Source organism: Pan troglodytes, chromosome 10, assembly GCF_028858775.2.
Source record: "Pan troglodytes isolate AG18354 chromosome 10, NHGRI_mPanTro3-v2.0_pri, whole genome shotgun sequence".
Classification (NCBI taxonomy): domain Eukaryota; kingdom Metazoa; phylum Chordata; class Mammalia; order Primates; family Hominidae; genus Pan; species Pan troglodytes.
The window spans coordinates 126,895,917-126,921,146 of NC_072408.2; the positions used below are offsets into that span (position 1 = coordinate 126,895,917).

Here is a 25,230-nt window from a genome sequence, read left to right on the forward strand (position 1 = left end):
CCCTGGCATCTTACCACATGTGCTCCCAGTCCAACTAGGGGGAAACTCAACCCTGGCCCACCTGTTCATGGAGAAAATGGACCTGGCTTCTGGAAGTGTCCCAAGGGCCTCGACAGGCTCCTGTGCAAGACTTAGGCCAAGAACAGGGAAGAGCAGGACACGGTGGGTGGGAAGAAGCCACGGCCACTCAGCACATCTATGGAGGGAGAGCAAACAGACCCTGGAAGAAAATTTGGCAGCTTGAACCTTTATTTTTAGTATTTTTTTAAAAAGCATAATTAGAAACTTTCAATACAGAAATACTCCTAGCAAACCATTTAAAAGTGGTGTTTGTTTGACAGGAATTTCACATCAGGTCCACTAGGACGTCGGTCCAGCCCTGAGTCCCCACCCCCACCCCATAACCCCCATTCATGCGTGTAACAGTGGGACAGGCACACTGTCATGACCAAAATCACCCCAATACCTGGGGCTGATGTCCAGCTGCCAGAAGCCATGGGGGCTTCTAGCCTGGGCTGGAAGCTCCCAGGAACCCCCCCTCTTATTGCTTGAATTTGCAAGCACACCCTCGCTGGCCTCGCCTGATCGCTCAGAGGCCAGCATGCCCCCCACCCACTGGCACAGGAGCCCCAAGCACCGTGCATCCTCAGGGCCCATGGCCAACCAGGACAGTCCCAAGGACGGAGACCCCGCTTCTGCTCCTGCCGCCCCCGCCCCCGACCAGATGAGGCTGCCTGCTGGTCAGCCCTGCAGCCCCCTCCACAGCACCCTCCTTCCCAGGCCCATGGAGCTCCCCCACCCCATCCCGTGGCTCCAAAGTGAAGGCCTGTCCCAGAATCACCAGCTTTTGGCAGTTTGGGCAAGTGGAGAGTCGGTGAGAAGAAACCCCCAGTTTTTATGGATTAAAAACCCATCCACAGTGCTAACATGGAAACTGCAGTGTGATCTGTGATGTGATTGTCCAATCAGGGCTCTCCCTGGAAATCGCCTAGGAAAGGAAATCTGAGGAAACACATCCTGGGGTTGAACTCGGTTCTTCCCAGGTCACTTGATCCCTGTAGTGGGAGGGGAATGAGGTGTCTGGGCTGGGGGTGGGGGAGCAGTCATCAAGTGCAGATGACCCTGGTTTTTCTCCAGGGCACTGGGGCGTGTCAAAACTGGCCGCCCCAGCCATTCCTTCCCACCCGCCAGGAAATCCTCTTGCTACCTTTGTCCTGACAAAGGTTAGGACAGTGACTAGGGCCTGTCCATGGTCCCCACCCAGAGGCCCCAGGCATGCACTCCCCACAGTGCCTGAGGCTGTAGACTCCTGACCTCCAGTGGGAGGCAACTCGGACAAGGGTGGGAGGCCCCTTCTCCGCTCCCACCAAGAAAGCCCAAGAGTCCAGCCCCACAATGGCAGGAAGCCATTCATTTTTTTCTAAAAACAGTGGACACAAGTGGGGTGGCCTCAACTTTTGCTGCTGTGCCAATCAAACCTCAGGGAAAGAAAATAATTGTGAGGAATTTAATTCACTTGATTTGGCTTCATTTTCTTGATCTGTTAAAATAATCCTCCCATAGCCCCCCTGCCAGCCCCATCTCTGCACGAACCTACCCCGACCTTTCTGTTGGAACTGAAACCTGTTGGTGTAAATGAGAAGCCATGGCTCCCCTGGGTTTGGAGCTCAGAGGCATCTAGAAGGCAGGACAAGAAATCTGTTGGCCAAAGGGCAAGACCTGCCACCTCTGTGGAACTGCAGGGCCTGCCTCGAGACCAGGTTCCCCAGCTCCGAGAATGGCTGTGGGGACAGGAGAACGGGGAGGGAAGGGAGCTGGCACAGGCCCCGGAGAAGGGGCAAGACCCTGTGCAGCGGGGACAGAGGCTGACAACCTGTCGGAGAGAATGAGCAACGCGGAGCCCACTCCACTGGCACGGGCTGGCCGCAGACGCAGCTAGAACGTGCCGCTGTCTCCTCAGGACGCTGCTTGCAGTAAGATGGGCTGGGGAGGGGCGCGGGGAGGGTCCGTTGCAGCAGGCTGGCATCAAGAAGGCAAAAGCCAGAGCAGGACGTGGTGTGTGGCCGGGTAGAGCAATATACACTATGTACAGACTCTGCGAATCAGTCCGCTCGGCGGGCAGCGTCCTCGCCAGGTCCAGGCGCCTTGGCCGGGGAGGAGGGGGCACCAGTAGGGAAGGGCGGGCTGGTCCAACACCTTCTTGGCACTCGAGGAGGGCGGGGGGGGAAGTGCCGATGGCACCTCCCGATACAAAAACATGGAAAGAATTCTTTAAATAACGGCACGAAACTGAGACTGTCCCCCGAGGAACCTCCGCGGGCCTCGGGCTGGGGGAGGGACCGCAGTGCAGTCTCTGCAGTGGACTGGGTGCCATTAGCAGCAGCGTTTCTTTCGTTTACTGTTCTTCGTGAGCTTCACCACATCGTTCTGTTGTTGCTGCTGCTGTTTTGCCAGGTTGTCTTTCTTTGCTCGGAGGACCAGCTCCGTGATGCAGTTGAACATCTGTGGAGAGGAAAGAGGAAGGGCCCGCCTCAGACCTGGCCAGGAGGCTCCTGCTGGCCTGCACGGCTGCCTCCCCGCCTTCCGGGGCCCAGCTCTTTCTACCTGTGCATTTTTGGTATGTATGTCTTCAAAGCCTATTCTAGAAGGAGGTGGTGAATTAATTATTTTATTTAAAGGTCAAAAAGGAACAACATTGCTAACACCCCACCTCTACAAAAAACACAAAAATTAGCCGGGAGTGGTGGTGCACACCTCTAGTCCCAGCTACTTGAGAAGCTAAGGTGGGAGGATCACTTGAGCCCAGGAGATCGAGACTACAGTGGGCTGTGAACACACCACTGCACTCCAGCCTGGATGACAGAGTTAGACCCTGATTCAACAAATAAATAAGTTTGAAAAAAGGAACACCATCAGAGGCCCATGAGCTGTGTGGACTTGGGGAAGTCAATCTCACAGGGGTTTTCCAGTCCTTCTTTTAGAGAGACCAACCCCTTTCCTTCAGCTGGAATCTTTTTTTTTTTTTTTTTTTTTTTTTGTGAGATGGAGTCTCGCTCTGTTGCCCAGGCTGGAGTGCAGTTGCGTGATCTCAGCTCACTGCAAACTCTGCCTCCCTGGTTCACACCATTCTCCTGCCTCAGCCTCCCGAGTAGCTGGGACTACAGGCGCCCGCCACCACGCCCGGCTAATTTTTTTGTATTTTTAGTAGAGACAGGGTTCCACCATGTTAGCCAGGATGGTCTCGATCTCCTGACCTCATGATCCGCCCGCCTCGGCCTCCCAAAGCACTGAGATTACAGGCGTGAGCCAGCGCGCCCGGCCCAGCTGGAATCTCATGACATGACAGATGAAAGTGCCCCTGCTGTTCACGGACATAGGTGACCCGGGGTCTGCCTGCTCCACGCCACCTCATGGCATGTGGGGCCCAGAGAGGTGAAGTCATCGCCCAAGGTCATACCAGCCTTGCCCACAGGCCCAGGTGGATGGGCCAGCATCAGGACACCAGCCTGACTTACAAAGGAGCCTGTGCCCGCTGCTGTGTGGCCCCTGTGCCCTGAAGCAGTGGGATCCTCGACTTCCACAGGCCTCTGGGCTCCACACACCACAAGGCGGCCAATGAGGCAGAGGACTGGAGTGGAAACTGTGCTTGGCTTTGGTGTGGGACAGAGGTTTACTCAGTCTCTTACTAGCCGGGTGGTGGTCCTTGAGTTACTTCAACACTTGGAGCCTCAGTTTCCCTATTTGAAATGTGGGAATAATTGTACCTACCTCAGAGGACTGTTGAACTATGAACTAAGATCGTTAAAGGGCCTGGCACATAGTAGGCACTCAATAAATGGCAGTTACTATGACATTTTCTGTTGGTCATTTAGATGCCTCAAGCAGGCCAGCAGCATGGAGAAGGCGGCCACGGGTGTGTGGCAGAGCCAGTGGCCCAGGGCCTCACCTCTTCCACGTTGACATTCTCCTTGGCGCTGGTCTCGAACAACTGGATGCCCATCTGCCCGGCGAATTTGTAGGCATCTTCCGTCTCCACCACCTTCCGCTCAGGGTCGTCATTCTTATTACCCACTTCAAACGAAGGCAGAGTCAGCGCAGCCCTGAGGGGCGCAGCCGGCTGCCTCTCTCCCACCCAACCCCGACCCGGCCCTGAGTGCAGCCTCACCTAATATTCGGCACACATCATCACAGTTCTGGTTGATTTCGTGAAGCCACCGCTTGACATTGACAAAGGACTCGGCACTGGTGACGTCGTAAACCACAATGACCCCGTGGGTCCCCCGATAATACCTGCAGGGCCAGAGTGTGCGGCAGCATGTCAACCCCGACAGGAGTCACCCCCTTGCCGGGACCCACCTGCCCACGTCAGGACAGTGACCCGGAAAAGGTGAGGGTGGCCCTGGAGCCTGGGCTCTCACTCAGCCTCGGCAGATGCCCCCGAGCCACAACAGGCCAGCAGGAGAGGCTACTGCGGCAGCACTGACTCCTCCTGCCCGCCCGGGGCACCAACAGGGCGGGAGGGCCAGCCCCTGGGCAGCAGAGCAGGTCTGAGGAGTCACCTCCTGCTGTTCAGAGTCTGCTGCAGGCTTGAAACATCTTTGAAGTTCTTGCTTTATTTTGGGAAATCAGGCAGTTTTTGTATTTGACATCATGTTATCACTGTCTTTGAACATTCAAAAAAATATTTGCTCCTCAAACCTGTTTTAGAGAACCTTTCCAAGAAGCCACACCATCATGACGCCCTGGCAAAGTCTGTGCCCCTCCCCTGGGGCAGGTAGGCACCTCCCTTCCTGCTACTCTTGGCTCATCTGTGCAGGTGGCAGGAAAAGCATGGAAGCCACATAAGCATCCAGGGATGGCTGGGGAGAGGGCGCCCAGCAAAGCCATCACCCCAAACATGCAGAGCCCAGGGCCAGCCAGGAAGGCCGGAAGGAAGGGGAGGCCCAACTCTCCTCTCCAGACCCCATGTCCCCATTCATCCCAGTGGCACAGGACGACATCAATCCCCGGAGGAGGAGGGGGACCACAGCCTCCACTTCCCCGAGAGCTGTCGAAGAGCCGGAGGCCAGGCAGCAGCCCCGCCCCACACTGTGCAATCAGCCAGAGCTGTCCCTCTGTCCCCTCTCCCCAAAGCCGCAGGGACCTCCACCCCAGGGCTCCTCAGGACAGCACACAGACAAACCATGAGTGGACAGGCCGCTTCCTCCCGGCTTTCTGGCTGCCACCTGCCCCAGCCCTAATTACCTCCACCCCCGTGAGGTTCATGGGGACAGCCCAAGCCCCAGTTCAGGAACAGCCCAAGTCAGCGCAGGCTGAGCAAGAATGGGGCAGCCAGGCTGACTTGTGGCTGCAGCTCCATTCCTGTCCACCTGCCCATCAGCTCTCTGGCCAATGCTTCACATCTGAGGCCCGATCTAAGGACAAAGACCAACCCTGGCTCCATCTCTGAAAGGCTGGCCCTTGGGAGGGTGCCTGCATTCACCCTGCCACACCTTGCAGCTTCAACAGTTATAGCACACAGGTGGCTAGTCCTTAACTGGGGTGGTCATGAGGAAGAAAGGAGCTAAGCATTACCCCAAGGCGGGGGAGCAGTGAATAGTCGGTATCCGTTCTTCAGCATCATCAATGTGCCTTCAAGGACAATCTGTGGTCCCAGACAGAGGTGGTGGAAGGAAACCAACAGGCAGCTTAGGGGCAGCCCTGAGCATCTTCCCTGATGCTGCGGAGCCAGAGCTCCTGCCCAGCCCTGGGACAAAGCCCACCCTGCCCCTGCCACTGCCCCTGCCCCATCCTTGCTCCATCCTCAACACGACCGCTGGGATCTCTTCCCAGGGCTTCATTCTGCCCACAGCTTTGCTTCCAGGGCAGCGTCGCTCCTTGGCTTCGGGGTAGCTGTGACGATCAAGCTCTCTTGGCACTGGGCCCAAGAACTAGCTCTGGCCTTGGCAGCTGCTGCTGAGAGCGCCGGGTCAGCACATGGCACGGCGTGTCAGACGCCTTCCAGAGCGAGGGCACGCCGGAGCCACAGGAACAGGCGACTGTCCCCTGCCAGCAGAGGAAGCCCAAGGAGTGGATGGCTCTGCAGACTCTCCTTTGCTGAAGATGATCAGAGATGCCAAGAAACGCCTGCAGCCGTGGCCCCGGCGCACAGCCCCCGCGGCTCCCTGGGCGCCTCTGCCTCATCCGGGGCCCAGGAAAGGGGCTTTATCTGAGAGCAGAGAATTTGTCTGGGGATGAAGTCAGGGGCTCAAAGCTCTGGCTAGGAGGAACCGGAGCACCGACGCTTCCCATGGCCACCAGGAATCACCTTCACTCACAGGTACTCTGCTCTAGGCCAGGCACAGAGCTGGGGGCTTGGTATCCATTACCTTATTAATGTCTGCAGCCACCTGATCCAGCAGACCTCAGGATGGCCATGTGACCAGCAAGGACGTGAGGCTGAGTGCAGCGGCCAGCTGGAAGTCCTGGCGCCCAGGGCTGACTCCCAGGCCCAACGCCAGGGCCTTGCCTTCCTTGTCACTTCTCCCCTCACCTCCATCCCACCCGCACCTCTCAGGGCTGGCAAACCTCAGCTTCTGAGAGCAAGAACCCAAGAGGGGGTGACCACAAGGCTTTTTCTCGCCAGGCTAACAGGATGCGGTTTCAGTTTCTCTCTGAACGCCCTGCATCGGAAAAAAGTCACGCTACTGCATCCTGACTGCCCTATTCCTGAAAACTCCTCACCTCCCCAAAACTCCTTCCTTCTTTGCCAGTGACCATCAAAGGGCGTCGAGACTTCCAGTGGCCCCTCAGGGCGCCCTGCTGGGCCTCCTGCCTCATGAGGGCCAGAGCGGGACTCTAAGATGGAGCCACCTGTCTGCTTCCCCAGACAGGTGGGACGGCAGCAGGGGCCCAGCCGCTGCCCACAGGCCGCCCCTTCCCAAGCCCCTGGGGAAAAACCCATGTTGCTCCCAGGAAGCTGAGTGACTCCTCCCCGCCTCCCCACGGAATGGAGGAACCAGTTCACCCTCTTCCCGCTCTGCCCAGCCCAGAAAGCAGCTGACTGCATGGTGGCAGGGAGGGGCTGTGGCTCCTCCTGCTGAAAGAGCCTCGGACCCCCCAGGCCCCACTGCCCTGCCCAGGAGTTCATTCCTCATGGCCACGGGCCTCTGAACCTCTGCCACCCTGAACCTCCGCCTGGTTTTAAGGCACAGGACGGGGCAGGAAGGCAGGGGCGCCACCTGCCCAGTCGATGCAGGGCCTCGGCAGACTCAGGGCCAACCCTGAGTGCCCCCAACCTCTGCCCCACTGAGTTAGGAGGCTTCATCCTCCCTGGGCCTGTTTTCCTGTCCATAAAATGGAGATAGTCACAGGTCTCTCTACCGGGATTAACCAAAATAAAGCAGCTGAAATCCTAGCGACAGGACCAACCCAGAGCAAGGATTCATGAGGTCAGCGCCCAGACCAGCCAACGGCATGAGGGCTTGCCTCGCCTGGGCCTGCAGCCCCAGGCTGCCCAAAGCACTGATGCCAGCCCTGCCCCAGTGTCCTCCGCAGATTCTCACTGGCAGCTGCCAAGACATGCAGGCCACAGAGCCCTCGCTCACAGGGCTCATCAACGGTCACCACACAGCACCACACCCGGACGACCCCGGGACTGGGAGCTCCCAGGGATTCCGGGCATCAAGGGCCACAGCACAAATGTGCTCAGCATAGGGTGAACCCAGTGACAAGCCCTCCGCCTTGGCTCCAGCCCCAGGAGCTGCTCGCCCAGCACACCTGTCCCTCTCCAGCAGCCCTGCTCTCCCCCATACTCCCAGCCACCCATGGGGGCGCTGCACCCCACACTTCCCACCCTCAGGAGATGCCGAGGGGCCCGGGGGCGGGGGCAGCCAGCCTGGGGAGTGCCCGGCTTTCATGCTGTGGGAAGGAAGGGGGCCGCTGGCTGGGACTTCCTCATTCGCCTTCCTGAGGTCACTTCCAGAGGAGCTGCTCAAGAGAGCCAAGGAGGTGCCCGTGGAGCCAGACAGCCGCCCCTCACTCTGCACAGGCCACTGTGTGGAGCACAGGCTCGGCCGCTGGGAGGGACCCCTCCAGGGCGCCCTCTGTCAAATGGGATGACGGCAGCACCAAGCACACAGAGCTGCCAGACACCACACCCCGGCACTCACGCTGATGCCTGCAGCAGAGCACCCGGCACCCTCCACATGGAAGCCAATCCCAGAGGCAGGCCCTCCAGGAAACGAGCGCAGAGAGCTTCGGCAACTTGCCTAAGGACACACAGCCCAACAGCTCCAAATCAGCCCCTTCAGACCCTGCTCTTTCCTAAAACCTGCTCCATTAACAACCCAATAACCAGGAGCCGCTCCGAAGGACACTGCCCATCTGCGCAGGAGCCCAGCTTCCCCCCGGCCTGCAGCTCAGCCACAAAGGTGGGCAACCGGATTTCCCAGGAACAGCTTTAAGGGTAGGGAAGGGCCTGCTGACATGCACCGTGTTCGTCTCTAGACAGCGTCACTTCCAAGGCATCAGTGCAGGTGACGGGAGCCTGCACAGGCCAACTCCAGCTGCCATAACTGACACCTACCAAGAAGAATTGTCAGCGACTAAGTCCTGGGTGGGCAAGGCACTTCGCAACCCCCTAGCGAGGCAAATGCTATTCTGCTCTCTCTGTAAGGTGACGGCGCAGTGGGCCGGAGGGTCGGCTGACTCTCCAAGGAGACAGAACATGGCCACTGTCCGGCCAGACTCCAGCCAGGGTGCTCAGCGACTCCCCCACAGCACCCCCCTCACATCTTCAGGACCAGGAAGGGTGCAGCCAAACGCCACCTACTACAGCCAACAACAGGCTCACTTCCCGACAGCCTCAGGGACCCACCAGTGACATTTCCACCATGACCAGGCACCAGTCGCTCAACTGTGTCCACAGGTCAGTGGTGTGGGTTGGGTGGGAGTGGGCGTGTGGACTCACGTGGAGGTGATGGTGCGGAAGCGCTCCTGCCCCGCTGTGTCCCAGATCTGCAGCTTCACCTTCTCCCCGTTGATCTCCACGGTCCGGATCTTGAAATCCACTCCGATCGTGGTGATGTAGCTGCCTGCACACACAGGGCAGTTAACCAGGCCCAGCGCGGTATCCTCCCAGGCCCCGAGCCCCACGCTGCACACAACACACCCCCAGCCTCCCCCACCCTCCCGACTCATTACATGTGCCTGGTACATTCTAGGTCCCAGGGACACAGCCCTGAACATCCTTGTTCACAAGGCCCCTCCACACACAAGTGAAGGAGGGAGACAGGATGCAAGCAAACAAACAAAGAGGACAATTTCCGAGAGTGAAAAGTGACACATAGGAAATAACACGGGATGGGACTGGCGGGAGTGGGACAGGCTCCTTTAGAGTGGCTAGGTGGGGACACACCAGCTATGTCTGAGAATGGTAGACCTACGGGCACTCTGGGTTTTTCTTTTCTATTCAAGTCAAAAAAAATTTAGGGCCCTCAAAATTCACTTCCAAACACACAAATAGGTCATGAGCTGCAGTCTGAAAGCCACTGCTCCAGGCAGGGGAGACAGTAGCAAAAACAGCTGTGAGTGGGGGCGGTCACGTGAGGTCAAGCCTGCCGCCCAAGGCAGGCAGAAAGTGGCGAGGCCAGATCTTGGACCTGTGTGCCACTTCCAAGAACGTGGACTTTCTCTCGTGTGTGCTGGGGAGGCACCAAAGGGTTTTAATCAGGGGCATGAGCTGCTGCATTTTAAATAGCTCTCTTGCAGCATCTGTGGGAAAAATGGATTTTTTTTGGTGAGGGGTGGACAGCGTCTCATACTGTCGCCCAGGCTGGAGTGAAGTGGGATTGCACCCTTGACCTTCCCCCAGGGTCTGATAATCCTCCCACCTCAGCCTCCTGAGTAGCTGGGACTACAGGCACGCGCCAACACGCCCGGCTAATTTTTGTGTTTTTAGTAGAGACGGGGTTTCACCATGTTGCCCAGGCTGGTCTCAAACTCCTGACCTCAAGTGATCCGCCTGCCTCAGCCTCCCAAAGTGCTGGGATTACAGGCACAAGCCACGTGCCCGGCCTGAAAGATGGATTTGAGGAGAATTTCTAGCCGGTGTAATTGCCCAGTCCAGCTTTCCAAAGCCTGACACTAGGAAGAGCACAGCTTCTCACTCCATTTGGGGCTTATGCTATAACAGTGCAGGAGACACCACACACACACACAATTATGTGAAATGTGGCAAGGGCGTAGGAAAGGTCAAATTCCAAGGTGGGGTGGGGAACAAGGCAGGCTTCAGGGAGGACGTCACATCTGGGCCTAGCTTGAAAGAACAGGTAAGACTTCAAAGGTTGAGATTAGGTAGGGGAACAACATCCCACTCAAAAGCAAATAGCTGAGGATGATACGCAACCAGAACACATTCAGAAAAGCGGCCAGCACCCGGGGTCTTCCAGCCAGGGGAACGCCAAGGAGTGCGGCCCACTGCCTAGCACAGTTAGGCTCCCCAGAAACAGCTGGTGGCTAACGAACCAAGCAAGCCAAAGAACAAAAGAATGACCAGGGGGTAGGAGGAAGCCAGAAAGGCGAACTGAAAACAGACTACGAGTGCAGTGGTTCTCAGCCGGGATGACTGTCCCTCCAAAGGACACTCAGCAATGTCTGGAGGCATTTTTGGTTGTCACAGCAGAGGGAGGGGAAGTGTTGCTGGCATTTAGTGGGTGGAGGCCAGGGATGCTGCTCAACATCCTTCAACACGCAGGACAGCCCCACAACAAAAATCACAGGGCCCAGACCCGGCGCGCTGGCTCACACCTGTAATCCCAGCACTCTGGGAGGCCGAGGTGGGCAGATCACGAGGTCAGGAGATCAAGACCATCCTGGCTCACATGGTAAAACCCCGTCTCTACTAAAAATACAAAAAATTAGCCAGGCGTGGTGGCGGGCACCTGTGGTCCCAGCTACTTGGGAGGCAGGAGAATGGCGTGAACCTGGGAGGCAGAGCTTGCAGTGAGCCAAGATCACACCACCGCACTCCAGCCTGGGCGACAGAGCGAGACTCCGTCTCAAAAAAAAAAAAAAAAAAAAAAAAATCACAGGGCCCAAAGGGTCAACAGTGTCCAAGTGAAGAAATCTTACTGTAAACTCTGTGCGGGTGAGAGGGGCCACTGAGGTTTTTAAACAGAGAAAAGACCCTACCAGACACACACATGAGCGGTTCAGGGTGGGTAGGGGTTGCCGTAATGCTTCCAGGTAGAACCAACAGTAAACTGAGATGCTGGTCGTAGAAATGGAAAGGTGGGAAGAGATTGCAACAACAAGCCCTCCAAGCACTGAACACAGATTGGGATGGGGAGGGAGGAGGCCATTAAGGAGGAAGAGGAACATTTTTTAGCATAATTAGAGGCTGTTAATCAGCTATCATTCTTAAATAGAAGGTTAACAGCCAGTCGCAACAAATAGCTGGTATTTATTGAGCAATTACTTAGTCCCAGGCACTGCAACCTGCACTATCTCAGGTCATCCTATAACAACCCCATGGGGAAAGGACCATTATGATTTCTACTTTACACATGAACTGAGGCTTCTATTTTACAAATGAACTGGCTAAGGTCACACAGAGAAGCCATCTCTTTCTAACACCACACCACTAGTGAGATTGCAGGGACAGTGTCAAGGAAACAAAGGGGGCAAAACCCACTTCTCCACCAAGAGACATCAGCTATGGAATCACTTTCTTTTTCTTTTTCTTTTTCTTTTTTTTGAGACGGAGTCTCACTCTGTCGCCAGGCTGGAGTGCTGTGACAAGATCTCGGCTCACTGCAACCAACTCCCTGGTTCAGGCGATTCTCCTGCCTCAGCCTCCTGAGTAGCCGGGATTACAGGCACGCGCCGCCACACCCAACTCATTTTTTTATTTTTAGTAGATACAGAGTTTCACCATATTGGCCAGGATGGTCTCAATCTCCTGACCTCGTGATCCACGCGCCTCGGCCTCCCAAAGTGCTAGGATTACAGGCGTGAGCCACCGCGCCTGGCCAACGGAATCACTTTCTAAAGGCAGCCCAGCCATGTCAGAGGGAATTCTCCACAAGATAATCAGAGATGTCAACCCCACCCAAAGCATCTGTAATGAACCTGATTTTTTTTGTTGTTTTTTGAGATGGAGTCTCGCTCTGTCGTTCAGGCTGGAGTGCAGTGGTGCCATCTCAGCTCACTGCAACCTCCCTCTCCCGGATTCAAGCAACTCTCCTGCCTCAGCCTCCCCAGTCGCTAGGATTATAGGTATGCACCACCACGCCCAGCTAATTTTTGTATTTTTAGTAGAGACGGGGTTTCACCATGTTGGTCAGGCTGGTCTCGAACTCCTGACCTCATGATCCACCCGCCTCGGCCTCCCAAAGTGCTGGGATTACAGGCGTGAGCCACCGCACCCGGCTGAACCTGATGTATTTAACAAACAAAAATGTGTTCCATCTTACCAGTGATTAGGGAACTACAAATGTAAACAAGTTAGCCCTTTTTGCCTATCAGCTCAGCAAGAATGAAGACAGCTACTAAGATCCAGCACTGACCAGGGTTGACAAGGGGCACTTTCCACCCTTCAGTCGGACTGGATTAAATGACTCCAGCTTCTTTGAAAAGCAGGTTGGCAGTACCTATGAAAATTCTCAGTGCATACACCCTGTAAGCCAGTAACCCCACTTCTACAGAAACACGTGCACAAGAATAAGTATCAGCTGGGCGCAGTGGCTCACGCCTGTAATCCCAGCACTTTGGAAGGCCAAGGTGGGTGGATCACCTGAGGTCAGACGTTCGAGACCAGCCTGACCAACATGGTGAAACCCCATCTCTATTAAAAATATAAAAATTAGTCGGGCGTGGTGGCAGGTGCCTGTAGTCCCAACTACTTGGGAGGTTGAGACAGGAGAATTGCTTGAACCCAGGAGGCAGAGGTTGCAGTGAGCCGAAATCGCGCCACTGCACTCCAGCCTGGGTGACAGAGCAAGACTCCATCTCAAAAAAAAAAAAAAAGAATAAATATCGCCTATATCCCAAGTAGCTAAGCATCACTGAAAACACAACCAGAAGTCAGGCACGAAGTAACAGCAGCGTCAGTGCACCATGTGGTGCCTTCAAGCACAGAAAGCCCACCGCACTCAGATGAACCACAAAGGCCTGCATGTGGAGCGCAGAAAGAAATCAGAAAGACACACGCTGACCACAGGCTGCCAGGGAGGCATAGGGGGCAGGAGCAGGGACTGTGTCCCGGGTGGCACCATAGACGCTGTTATGGGAACCTTCCTGTTTGGACCATGGGTGGGAAAATGATGGGCCAGCCAAAGGGTTTTGGTGAGCAGGTGCATTAGACAGACCACAGAGGCTTCTGACAGAAGCGCCACAAGGTCCTAAGCCCCACTCCATCTTCTTCCCTCCTCTGGCAACCAGAATGAGACAGTTCCCAACATTAGGCAGAGGCAACTGTGTTCGGTGCCAGGGAGGGGATGTCAACAAACAAACAAAAACGACACCCCAGCAGCACTGCAGGGGAGGACTCACCTGAGAAAGTGTTGTCTGCAAAACGCAACAGTAAACTGCTCTTGCCCACACCTGCAAGAGAGAAAGCACTGTGATGAGGGGGGCAGGTGGGTCCCCTCCCCGCAGCCCCAGCCCTTCTTCTGGGAGAGGATGCCTCAGTCCCAACTCTTAAGAAGCTCGGTGGGACCCAGCTCACTTCTCAATGCTCTTTCCACCTCCCTGAGCGGCCACACACCAAGAACATCTCTTCCACTCGATCCCTGACCTTTTCCTTCGTCCTTGTGTAAGACAAGCTGCTCCCAAATCCCCTGGGGGAGAGATGAGAAAGGGACTGGCGCCCAGGCCCTGGGCTGAGGGCTGGCCCAAAGGGAGATGCCAGACGACAAAGCAGAATGAAGGTCAACCACACGAAACGGCCCCCAAGTGCGTCTACAACACAGTCCCTAGAAAAGTGCACAGCACGTTGTAGCACATCAGTTAGGGAGCCGCCCAAAATGAAGAGCTGTAGAGCGGGAAAGGACCCTTGAGATCATCAGGGCTATTTTGCAGGTGAGGAAACCAAGGCCCACATAGCTAGAACTCAATGGCTACCATCTTTCTGGCTGATGTCCCCGCCGGGTGGGCTGGTGGAGTGGAGGGTCTGCCTTATACCCATCAGGGCAGCAGCCCACATGTGCTCAGACCATGCACCAGCCACAGCAGCTCCTGGCTGCTTAGAGCACAAACAGGTACACATCTGGCCTCCCCCACTTTTTTTGTAAAGAAATGGGGTTTCAGGCCAGGCGCGGTGGCTCATGCCTGTAATCCCAGCACTTTGGGAGGCCGAGGCAGGCGGATCACCTGAGGTCGGGAGTTCAAGACCAGCCTGACCAATATGGAGAAACCCCGTCTCTACTAAAAATACAAAATTAGCCGGGCGTGGTGGCACATGCCTGTAATCCCAGCTACTCAGGAGACTGAGGCAGGAGAATCACTTGAACCCGGGAGGCGGAGGTTGCAGTGAGCCGAGATCGTGCCATTGCACTCCAGCCTGGGCAACAAGAGCGAAACTCTGTCTCAAAAAAAAAAATGGGGTTTCATTCAGTCACTCAGGCTGGAGTACAATGGTGCAATCATGTCTCACCACATCCTCCAACTCCTAGGCTCAAGTGATCCTCTGGCCTCAGCCTCCCGAGTAGCTGGGACCACATGTGCATACCATCATGCCCAGCTAATTTTTTTATTTTTAGTAGGGACAGAGTCTGGCTACGTTGCCCAGGCTTTTTTTTTTTTTAATCTTTTGTAGAGACGAGGTCTTGCTATGTTGCCCAAGTTGGTCTCAAACTTCTGGCCTCAAGCAACCCTCCCACCTGGGCCTCCCAAAGCGCTGGGATTACAGGCATGAGCCACTATGCCTGGACCTCTCCCCTTGACTTCAACTCACAGTGCTTTCAGCCTGCCAAGTGCCCCTGTTCCATGTCCTCCTATCCTGTCCCCAATCTCCAACACCCCTGAGGCCAGCCAAGTTAATTGACCACAAAGAATTCACATGCATCGGGCTGTGTGTGTGGTGAGCCCTTGGATGCCTCTTTGATTATAATTCTGGCCACATCTCTTGAGATGAGGAAGCTCAGGCCCAGAGTGGCCGGCCTAAGTGTCTCTGTGAGCAGCAGTAAAGCTGAGATCTGCATCCAGGCCGGACTCCTCCAGAGTGCTAACACTCCTCCCAATACACATTGCTGGGAGTCTTGCGTCTGGTTCAGGAAGTTTGGAAAAAATGACCTGTGGGGGCTCCAACATCTCACTCCTGTTAGATTTTTAATGAAAATGCCACGAAAGCTATGAAACCCCCTGAAACAAAGTGCAGATTTGAGCCTAGGTGTCTGTTCATGGGAGAAGCCCACAGCATTTTTTTTTTTTTTTTTTTTTTTTTGGAGAGATAGGGCCTTACTCTGTCTCTCAGGCTGGAGGGCAGTGGTGCGATCATAACTCACTCTAACCTTGAAATCCCCAAGTACTACAGGTGTTCGCCACCACACCCAGCAAACTTTTTAAAAATTTTTTGTAGAGATGGCCTCTCACTATATTGCCCAGGCTGGTCTCAAACTCCTGGCCTCAAGCAATCTGCCCGCTTCTGCCTCCCAAGGTGCTGGGCTAACAGGCCTGAGCCACTGCATTCGGCTCCACAATTTTATTAGATTCTCAAGAAGGGCACTGCCTCCACCTGCACTCTACCAAGTAACCAAAGCGGAAAACCACTGTCGCAGTTGTATTTCCCTAAGCCTAACCCCAGCATCCTCTCTGGGCAATCCTCTAAAGATCTCTTCTGGGAGCTTCTCCTGGTGAGTGAGCTGCCCCGCGATGCCCAGAAGAACTTGTTTCACTGAGTAAGCCTGGGTCCTACTTTCCTAAAGACAGGCCAGGGTGAGGCTCTCCTGGGCAGGCAGACGCTGCTCAGCCCCGGCCTGCAGGGCTCATGCTCAGGGCCACTTCCTCCTTGCTCCGCCGTGAGGCTTCCTGCTGAGCTCAAGGAGAGCCCGAGTCCCGGGTTGGGTCCTTCACGGCGCTGTGCCCAACACCAGCACCCCACTGGCCTCGCCGCCTCCTCTGCTTCCTCCTGGAGCCTTCTGGGTCCAGCTTACTCAGCTAAAAGCTTGAGTCTGGGAGTTCCTCTAGGACAGAGCCCTCGCCTCACCCGCCCTGTGCATTCACAGTGCTGTAAGCCAGGCCCAGCACTTAGTAGGTGCCAACCAAACACTGCTTAATGAATTTCTGCCTAAACAAACGCCCGCCACACTGACAGCTCTGCTATCCAGCGCTCCCACTGCAGCACAGCAGGCGCCTAAGCAGGGGTTTCCAAACTTCTGCAGGGCAGCAGAATCCTTTTCTTCATCCAAGCTTTACCCAAATCCCATGTGTAAAACAGCTCTCTCTGCAATGACACAGCAGTATCCCCTCCAGCTTGGCCTCTCCAGGTCCCCATACTGTCCCCAGGCGTCTCGGCAGAGCAGTTAAAAGCCACTAGGCTGGCCAGGCGCAGTGGCTCACACCCGTAATCCCAGCACTTTGGGAGGCCGAGGTGGGCAGATCACGAGGTCAAGAGATCGAGACCATCCTGGCCAACATGATGAACACCCCACCTCTAGTAAAAATACAAAAATTAGCCGGGCGTGGTGGTGCGTGCCTGTAATCCCAGCTACTCGGGAGGCTGAGGCAGGAGAACCCAGGAGGCGGAGGTTGCAGCGAACTGAGATCGTGCCACTGCACTCCAGACTGGGCGACAGAGCGAGACTCCATCTCAAAAAAAAAAGCCACTAGGCTGCAGAAAGACCACAACCATCACCACATTATCTGCTGCTTTGGACCTGACACCAAGCTCTGACACTGCTCTCCCTTTGAGAGGAACAGAAACCCACCCCAAGAAACACTACCTCCTAAATATCCCTGGAAGAGGCTTCCTCGGAAACACAAGCTGCAGCCATTACCCCACACCATCAGTGTCAGGGCAGGAGCAGAGGGCACCCACCAACCTTCACCACAGCCACCCCCGAGGCTGCCCAAGGGCACATCAGTGTGACCCCAACCAGTCCAGCCTGTCATTCTTTTTTTTTTTTTTTAAATGGAGTCTCACTCTGTCGCCCAGGCTGGAGTACGGTGGCGCGATCTTGGCTGCAACCTCCACCTCCCAGATTCAAGCGATTCTCTTGCCTCAGCCTCCGGAGTAGCTGGGATTACAGGCGCCCGCCATCACGCCCAGCTAATTTTTTGTATTGTTAGTAGGGACAGGGTTTCACCACATTGGCCAAGCTGGTCTCGAGCTCCTGACCTCAAGTGATCCGCCTGCCTCGGCCTCCCAAAGTGCTGGGATTATAGGAGTGAGCTACTGCTCCCGGCCTTTTACCCCTGGCTGCTGTATCTGGTCCTCACCACGCAAGCCACACACATGTCTTCCCTTCCTCCTGCTCCTGCCTGGGCTATGGCCCCCTCACTCCTCTCTGCTTCAGTTCCACCTCTTGAAGAGCCCTGACCTTTCAGTGAACTGTTCTCGATATTTTTTTTTTTTTTTGAAACAGGATCTTGCTCTGTTGCTCAGGCTAAAGTGCAGCAGCGTGATCATAGCTCATTGCAGTTTCAACCTCCCAGACTCAAGACATCCTCCCACCTCAGCCTCCCAAGTAGCTGAGACCACAGGCGTGCACCACCATGCCCTGCTAATTTTCTTCTTTTTGTTGAGACAGGGCCTCCCTATGTTGCCCAGGCTGGTCTCAAACTCTTGGGCTCAAGCGATCCTCCACCTCGGCCTCCCAAAGTGCTGGGATTACAGGTGTGAGCTACCGTGCCTGGACCTTTTTTTTTTTTGAGACAGTGTCTCATTCTGTCACCCAGGCTGGAGTGCAGTTGTGTGATCCTAACTCCCTGTAACTTTGAACTCCTGGGTTAAAACAATCTTCCTGTCTCAGCCTCCCACATAGCTGGGACTATAGATGTGCACCACCACGCCCAACTGATTTTTTTTTTTTTTTTTTTTTGAGATGAAGTCTCGCTCTTGTCCCCCAGGCTGGAGTACAGTGGCACGATCTCGGCTCACTGCAACATCCGCCTCCTGGGTTCAAATGATTCTCCTGCCTCAGCCTCCCGAGTAGCTGGGATTACAGGTGCGTACCACCACACCCAACTAATTTTTTGTGTTTTAAGTAGAGACAGGGTTTCACCATGTTGGCCAGGCTGGTCTCAAATTCCTGACCTCAGGTGATCTGCCCACCTCGACCTCCCAAAGTGCTGGGATTACAGGCGTGAGCCACTGTGCCCGGCCTTTTTTTTTTTTTTTTTTTTTTAAGAGATGGGGTCTCGCTATCACTATGTTGCTCTCACTATGGTCTCGAGTTCAAGTGTTCCTCCCGCCTCATCCTCCCAAAGCACTAGGACAAACTACTGCCCCCAGCCATGTTCTCAATTTTAAACCTGCCTCAGCCACCACCTCACTGTATAACCTCATACAAGTCACGCCCCCTCTCTGAGCCTCAATTTACTCATCTGTCAAGTGAAGGGCTAACTCCATCTCCAAATGAGGATGGCTGGCCTGAGGGATGCAGACGACATGCTGTTACAAATCAAAGCCAGTGTCAGAGAGTATAAGGGAAAGTATAGAAAATACAGAACTGGCCGGGCGTGGTGGCTGACGCCTGTAATCCCAGCACTTTGGGAGGACGAGGCGGGCGGATCACGAGGTCAGGAGATAGAGACCATACTGGCTAAAATGGTGAAACCCTGTCTCTACTAAAAATACAAAAGATTAGCCGGGCATGGTGGTGGGCGCCTGTAGTCCCACCTACTCGGGAGGCTGAGGCAGGAGAATGGCGTGAACCGGGGAGGTGGAGCCGGCAGTGAGCCGAGATTGCGCCACTGCACTCCAGCCTGGGCGACAGAGCGAGACTCCGTCTCAAAAAAAAAAAAGAAAAAAAAGAAAATATAGAACCTCCGGCATAACGAAGGGATGCAGAGATTGAGGGAATCCATTGCAGAAGCATCCACAATGTGCAGAGTGGGCAGAACTCTAGATTTATGAAGAAAGAAACCAGCATTCATGGAGGGCCTATTGTTTGCCAGCCCTGACATGAGCTGCTTGCACACGTATTAGCACTGAGATGCAGTAGCTCCCGGCTTTGCCCCTGCTGAGCTATGTGATTTGGGGCAAGTAAGTCACCTCCTCTGAGCCTCAGTTTCCTTTTTTTTAAGATGGAGTTTCATTCTTGTCGCCCAGGCTGGAGTGCAATAGTGCGATCTTGGTTCACTGCCACTTCCGCCTACCAGGTTCAAGCGATTCTCCTGCCTCAGTCTCCCAAGTAGCTGGGATTACAGGCACATTCCACCATGCCTGGCTACTTTTGTATTTTTAGTAGAGACGAGGTTTCATCATGTTGCCCAAGTTGGTCTCAAACTCCTGTCTTCAGGTGATCTGCCCGCCTTGGCCTCCCAAAGTGATGGGATTACAGGCGTGAGCCACCAAGCCCGGCCTTAAGCCTTAGTTTCCTTATTTGACAAATCACACAGGCTGCGGGTGAGAATAAGCGTCTGTGAAATCGTTCAATATATCTTAAGGAGGCATTCACACAAGGAGCCCAGTTCAGGGGAGTGTGTAATGTCAGTCTCTGGGCTCAGCTGCCAAAGCTTAGTCTGGACTTCCATGGCTACCATCTCCCAGCTTTGAGGATCTCAATGTCGGGAGAAATCAAAGAGCACAGCATCCATCTCCTCTGCACAACCTACACCTACATGGCTGACCTAGGAGCTAGACCACATAAATCTCGACCCAATGAGTCTTCTCCCACACCTGACTTCGGAGAGAAAAATCAATTCATCACACAAAATGTACTGTGAGAAAGCGGGCCAAACCCATCCCCTGGGCTTTACAGAGGAGAAGAGCCAACAAGCTGCATCTTCCTGCTGAGTTTAGGCTTTTCACTGTTGGATATCAACGCAGAGGTCCAGATGTCTTGCAGAGAGATAAAGGCTCCTGACCACGGCAGGCTGTCACTCCAAAAAGAGAGAAATGGCCCCAGTGCCAGTCCCTCAGAACCCAGGCCAGGGCTGCAAGGAAATCATGGAAAGGAAGAAGCCTCAAGACCCTGAAGAATACCAAAGGCCATCTCCAAGAGAACACTCCAGAGCTTGCCTGGTTTCCCTTCATTCAAACCATAACCAGTCAGTCCTCCACCTTTCTACCTCCTTCCCCAACCTCAGTTACTCTTCCATCTCCCTGGTTAGCCCCCAGCTTTCCCCCTTACCTCTCCCCTCCTCCAGCAACCACGGAAACCTCAGCCATCCTTCACCTGATCCAAACCACCAACCACATCTCCATCCAGCTTTACAAGGGAGGCCAAAACCACCCACTTCCCTGACCTAGCTCTGACATCGCTACCCAACACTCCTACATCCCAAGTCATACCGCTCACTTGATTTGATCCCCTTTCCTTAACAGTCCATGGGCTCTACCACCAGCCTGGCCTCTGCCTCCAATCATAAGACATCCCTCCCCACACTCAGCTCAGGTCTGGTCTACAAACTGAGCATGCTCCCAAGACTCTTTCATGAACATCATATAACCCCAGCACCTCAGTTTCGCTCCCATAAACCTTCTGGGGCCTGCCTTCCTGACCTCTTGGTCACTCCATAAACCTGCTCACCTGCCACACTCCTAACAGCTCTAAAACCCTCCACCTTTTCCCAGAAACCAGTCTACCTTTTCGAAGGACACTTAATATTCATTAATTCCTTCTGCAAATATGTCTTAAGCATGTACTGGGTGCCAGGCACTGTTCTAGGCACTGGAGCTAGAGCAGTGATCAGAGCTATGGGCCCTCAAGCAGTGTGTGTGTGTGGCCAAAGCACTTCTATAATTTTGGCTGTCCCATCCCCAGGACCCCTCTGTATATAGTAGTGTAACAGCAAACAGTGACAACTCACTATGTGCCAGGAGCTGTGAGCAACACTGCAGAATCTCACTTAATACTCACATCAACCCCATAAGGCAGATCCAACTATCATTCCATCTTACAGATGAGGAAACTGAACCACGCAGAGATATAATAATTCAGCAGGAATATGCCAGACCCTGTGCAAAGCCCTTTATCCGACTTACCTCATTTAAACCTCACGGCAATCCCATGAGGCAGGTTCTGAGAACGTCCTCATTTTAGATGGGAAGAAACTGACGCTTATAAAGGATACTGATGATAATGACAATAGTGAACATTTACTTCGAGCTTACTTTACCGGGTAGGGCGCTACGCACTTTTCCTACTTTATCCCATCGAATCCTCACACCACCCAGCAAGGCACATCCCCACTTCTCAGATGAGGGAACTGAGGCTCAGGACGGCGAAGCAACTTGCCCAAGGTCAGCGCGAGGCAGGTGGTAGTCCTGAGACTCGAACCCACGTCTCTCCAACTCCAGAGATCGCGCGACTTGACCAAGGTCACACGTGAGGCAGGAACAGGCGCGATGACTGGACCCGGCGCGCTTGGCCCCTCCGCCCCGCGCCCCAACCTCCCCTCGGCGCGGTCCGGAGCCCCTCGGCGCACCCCTGGGGCCCAGACCGCCGGGCTGCCCCGCCCGCCCGCCCCGCACGGGCCGGCACCTCCCCGCCCGCCTGCCGCCCCGAGGCCCCCGCGGGCCGCGCCCGGCAGGGCCCGCGCCGCCTCCGGCCGCTGCGGCCCTCACCGCTGTCGCCGATGATGAGCAGCTTGAAGAGGTGGTCGTAGTCCCGGGCCATGGCGGGCGGGGGCGGTGCGCGCGGGCGGGCGGGGTCGGTACTGGCCTCGCGATCCGCAGCTCCCTCCGGGCTGCTCCGGCAGCGGCGGATCCACTTCCCGAACAAACAGCCGGAACTGACAGAAACACCTCCCTCCGCTCCCCCTCCTCCTCAGCAGCCGCCGCCGCTACCACCGCCTCCCTCCTTCCCGCCCCGCCCCACCACTGCGCAGGCGCAGCGTCTGGCACCGCCTTGCGCAGCCGCAGCCTGAGCCGGCCGCGCCCGGGCCGCGCACGCGCCCTGTCGGAGTCCCAGCAAGCGCGGGCCCGTCTTCCTCGCGTCTCCTTGGGGAGCGTCGCCGCCGCTACCCTGGGCGCTGAGAGCTTGCGGAGCCGAGCCGCTGTCGAGTCCCAGCGGAAAGAAGCCCAAGGTGCCGGAGAAGCCCGGTCGTGGACGTTGTTGCTCCCTCATCTTCGAGACCCGCACGCCCTGCGGAGAGGAAATGACAGGCACGCCGCGACCGTGGGGCGGGGCTCGCACGAGCTCCGGGTTTCCAGAGGCAGGGGCCGGGGCCGTAGAAGGCAGAGTCGCGCGGAGAAGGCCCGGTACCCCGCCCCTTCCGCACCGACCCCTCCCCCGCGGAGCTGGCCCCGGCCCCGGCCCTGTGGAGTGGACGCCGAGGGCGGCGGGCGGCTTCCGAGTTGGACAGAACGGGAGCTGCCGGCGGGAGCAGAGCTGCGAGGAGGTGGCCTTTGAGGGCAGCGCGGGGTCGAAATCCCATCCCAGCGCTGTGACCTCTTGGAGCCCACATTGCCTCTTTGGTGGAGGGGAGGGAGTGGTCCAGCTCCGAGCCGAGCCTGGGAGCTGAATGACCCAGTGTGCAAGGCGCACCTCGGAGACCGAAAGCAACCGCTCCCCCGGCTTCAATTTCACACCACCTGCAGATACACGTCTCAGAATCTGCGGCTAGGAAGATCTGGGCCGCCAGAAGCTAAACGTGTGCACTTTATCATCAGCCCCCGGTTTCTCGTTTTAGAGTGAGTTCCCACCTGCCCTACCTAAACTGACCTGAAACGGAAAGTTGTATGCCCCCACGACCATCCTCACTGCAGAACTGCAGAGGGTTTTAAGCTCCTTATTACCTGTTTCTTATAATCCTGTCCCTTTCCAGGCGAGTATTTATTGGATATTTCTACTTGTTTTATCAAACTTCCTTTTCTTTTGACTTTATAAAAAGCAATGCCGGGAGGCTGAGGCAGGAGAATCGCTTGAACCCGGGAGGCGGAGGTTGCAGTGAGCTGAGATCTCGCCATTGCACTCCATTCTGGGCAACAAGAGCGAAACTCCGTCTCAAAAAAAAAACAATGTTCGTCCTTAAAATTATGTGCAGAAGTTTACTGAAAAGTACAAGTTACTATTTTTCCTTCTGAAGCACTCCTCACCGGTAACACCTGTTACTTTCACAGGTAACCTTAAAATGCTTAACACATATTTGTTGAATGAATAAGTGCCCCCCAGTGAATTTCCTTTGCCTGTACAAACATATATGTACATACCTTGCTTTTTCTATTTAACAGTACACTTTTATCATTTAACATCTGCGTGGTATGGTACTCCATCCGATGGTTGTACTATTATTTAACCACTCTGCTATTAATAGACATTCATGTTGTTTATATTTTTTGGTTATAATAAACATTGTTGCAGGCGGGATCATTGAACAACACATGGAGTGTCTGACTCAAGCCTTGAGTTGTTTTTCCGGGAGCTGAGAATCAGTGTGGTGATATCGAAAGAACATGAGCTTGGAATCTGAAGGTACTGGCTAGGGAGAAGAGCTGCTCATGTGCTCCCGATAGAAAGTCCCCCTTGGTCGGGAAGGTTAGGGCCATCCTCTGACTCAGCAGTTTTAGGAAATAGAGGGGGAGAAGGAAGGTATGTACCTTCCTTCCACCAGGGAGGCACGCCCAGCCCTAACCAGCCAGCGAGGCAGTAGGTCCTTCCCAGCTCATCTTCACAACCTGGGCTGGTGTCGGGAAGACTTTCGTTCCAATGCTAGCTTTGGAATCCTGGCCTCCATCCCTTAAAAGCTTTGTGATCTTAGGTAAGTCACATCACACTATCTCAAAGCCCCCGTTTCCTCACAGAATGGTTGTTTTAGAGTTATGTTTGTAAATTACCTGGCACATGTAGGCATGTGACAGACTGTAACCAATGTTACTCAAGGTCATTTTGCACTGATTCATACTTTGAGCCATTTCCTACTGTAGACTCTAGCACACATTTTCAAGGCAGCTTCCTGATAATAAGGCTGTAGGATATTTTTGGGAAATAAATCCAAATTGGCCATTAAAACCAGATTCCTGACTTTGCCTGCATGTGTCATCTGGAAAGCAATCGGCATAAATTCCTTCATTTCTTTGGTAACTATTTAATGAGTGTTTATGTGACACGGATTGCAGAGGGTATAAGAAGAGAGCCTTAGGCCGGGCGCTGTGGCTCACACCCATAATCCCAGCACTTTGGGAGGCTGAGGCGGGAGGATCACGAGGTCAGGAGTTCAAGACCACCCTGGCCAAGATGGTGAAACCCCATCTCTACTAAAAATAAAAAAATTAGCCGGGCACGATGGCAGGCGCCAGTAATCCCAGCTACTCAGGAGGCTAAGGCAGGAGAATCGCTTGAACCCGGGTGGCAGAGGTTGCCGAGATTGCACCACTGCACTCCAGCCTAGGCGACAGAGCAAGACTCCGTCTTAAAAAAAAAAAAAAAAAAAGGAACAGAGCCTTTTCTCACCAGTTCACAGCCTCATCAGAGTTAAGACATACTCATGAGGAAATTGAAAGTATAAGACAATAGATAGAAAAGCTATCAGATATGCAGTCTAGACTTCAGAGGAGGAAAGCTATAGCTTTTAGTTAGAATGATGGGGAGAAGATTTTATCATAAAGATGTCATGATGGCACTGGAATAGGAGAGCTTTGAGTGTCTATTTAGACAGTCCCTGTCACAGTCTATGAGAATCATCATTTGGCTTGGAGGGGAATTCCCTGCAGGCCAGAGTATGTGCCTGGCATCTCAAAATGAATCAGCACATTTTCTTCTGGAAACATTGTTAGACATTTATTTAAACTACAGTTCAATGATGAGTTATGTTAAGCTTTCTTTCTCCTTCTCACTGTATACATATGTAAACTTGTGTGACCTAAAGGATCAGCGTGTCCAGTAATGGGAAACTTTGTTCCACTGCTCTGAACAGCTAACTTACAGATGAACTTTTGCAACACCACCTGTTTGCACATTAGAAACTATTAATACGATGAGGAGGCATTGAAAGTTTTTGAGCAAAGAAGCAATCTCAAAATATTTTAGTGAAGTAATCTGGCAGGAGTATGCAGGATGGATTTCAGCTGCAGAGCTTTAAAGGTTATTGCTGAAGCCTGGGTGTAAGGTAACAGCAGGGACAGATGCAAGACAATAAGCAAAC

The 25,230-nt window shown here is 54.4% G+C and overlaps 3 protein-coding genes across 4 annotated transcripts; 1 reads left to right on the top strand and 2 right to left on the bottom strand.

Moving 5' to 3' along the window:
• Positions 1-231: 231 nt before the first annotated feature.
• LOC129135349 (uncharacterized) lies at positions 232-2,374 on the bottom strand. Its single transcript, XM_063785098.1, has one exon. It carries the CDS (start codon positions 2,372-2,374, stop codon positions 1,544-1,546), a length of 831 nt encoding a protein of 276 aa, XP_063641168.1. The 3' UTR covers positions 232-1,543.
• RAB35 (RAB35, member RAS oncogene family) lies at positions 232-22,022 on the bottom strand. Of its 2 annotated transcripts, XM_003313960.6 has the most exons (6): positions 21,713-22,022; positions 13,534-13,584; positions 8,951-9,074; positions 4,166-4,290; positions 3,947-4,071; positions 232-2,502 (listed from the first exon to the last, which is right to left on the bottom strand). In XM_003313960.6, the coding sequence occupies exons 1-6, from the start codon at positions 21,762-21,764 to the stop codon at positions 2,374-2,376; spliced, it is 606 nt and encodes a 201-aa protein (XP_003314008.1). In that variant the 5' UTR covers positions 21,765-22,022; the 3' UTR covers positions 232-2,373. The 2 variants fall into 2 exon arrangements, with proteins under 2 accessions (XP_003314008.1, XP_016779861.1); XM_016924372.3 differs by lacking the exon at positions 3,947-4,071.
• On the top strand, positions 22,018-24,101 carry LOC134807411 (uncharacterized). The gene has a single exon (XM_063785099.1). The coding sequence runs from the start codon at positions 22,246-22,248 to the stop codon at positions 22,609-22,611; it is 366 nt and encodes a 121-aa protein (XP_063641169.1). The 5' UTR covers positions 22,018-22,245; the 3' UTR covers positions 22,612-24,101.
• The last annotated feature ends 1,129 nt before the right edge of the window (positions 24,102-25,230 follow it).

Excerpts from the sequence above, each read along its gene's own strand:
- LOC129135349 (XM_063785098.1), bottom strand. The coding sequence starts at position 2,374 with ATGGCACCCAGTCCACTGCAGAGACTGCACTGCGGTCCCTCCCCCAGC.
- LOC134807411 (XM_063785099.1), top strand. The coding sequence starts at position 22,246 with ATGACAGGCACGCCGCGACCGTGGGGCGGGGCTCGCACGAGCTCCGGG.
- RAB35 (XM_003313960.6), bottom strand. The coding sequence starts at position 21,764 with ATGGCCCGGGACTACGACCACCTCTTCAAGCTGCTCATCATCGGCGAC. Across the intron at positions 13,585-21,712 it reads GCTCATCATCGGCGACAGCG|GTGTGGGCAAGAGCAGTTTA; the intron begins GTGAGGGCCGCA and ends TCTCTCTTGCAG. Across the intron at positions 2,503-3,946 it reads AGAATGTCAACGTGGAAGAG|ATGTTCAACTGCATCACGGA; the intron begins GTGAGGCCCTGG and ends TCCTCTCCACAG.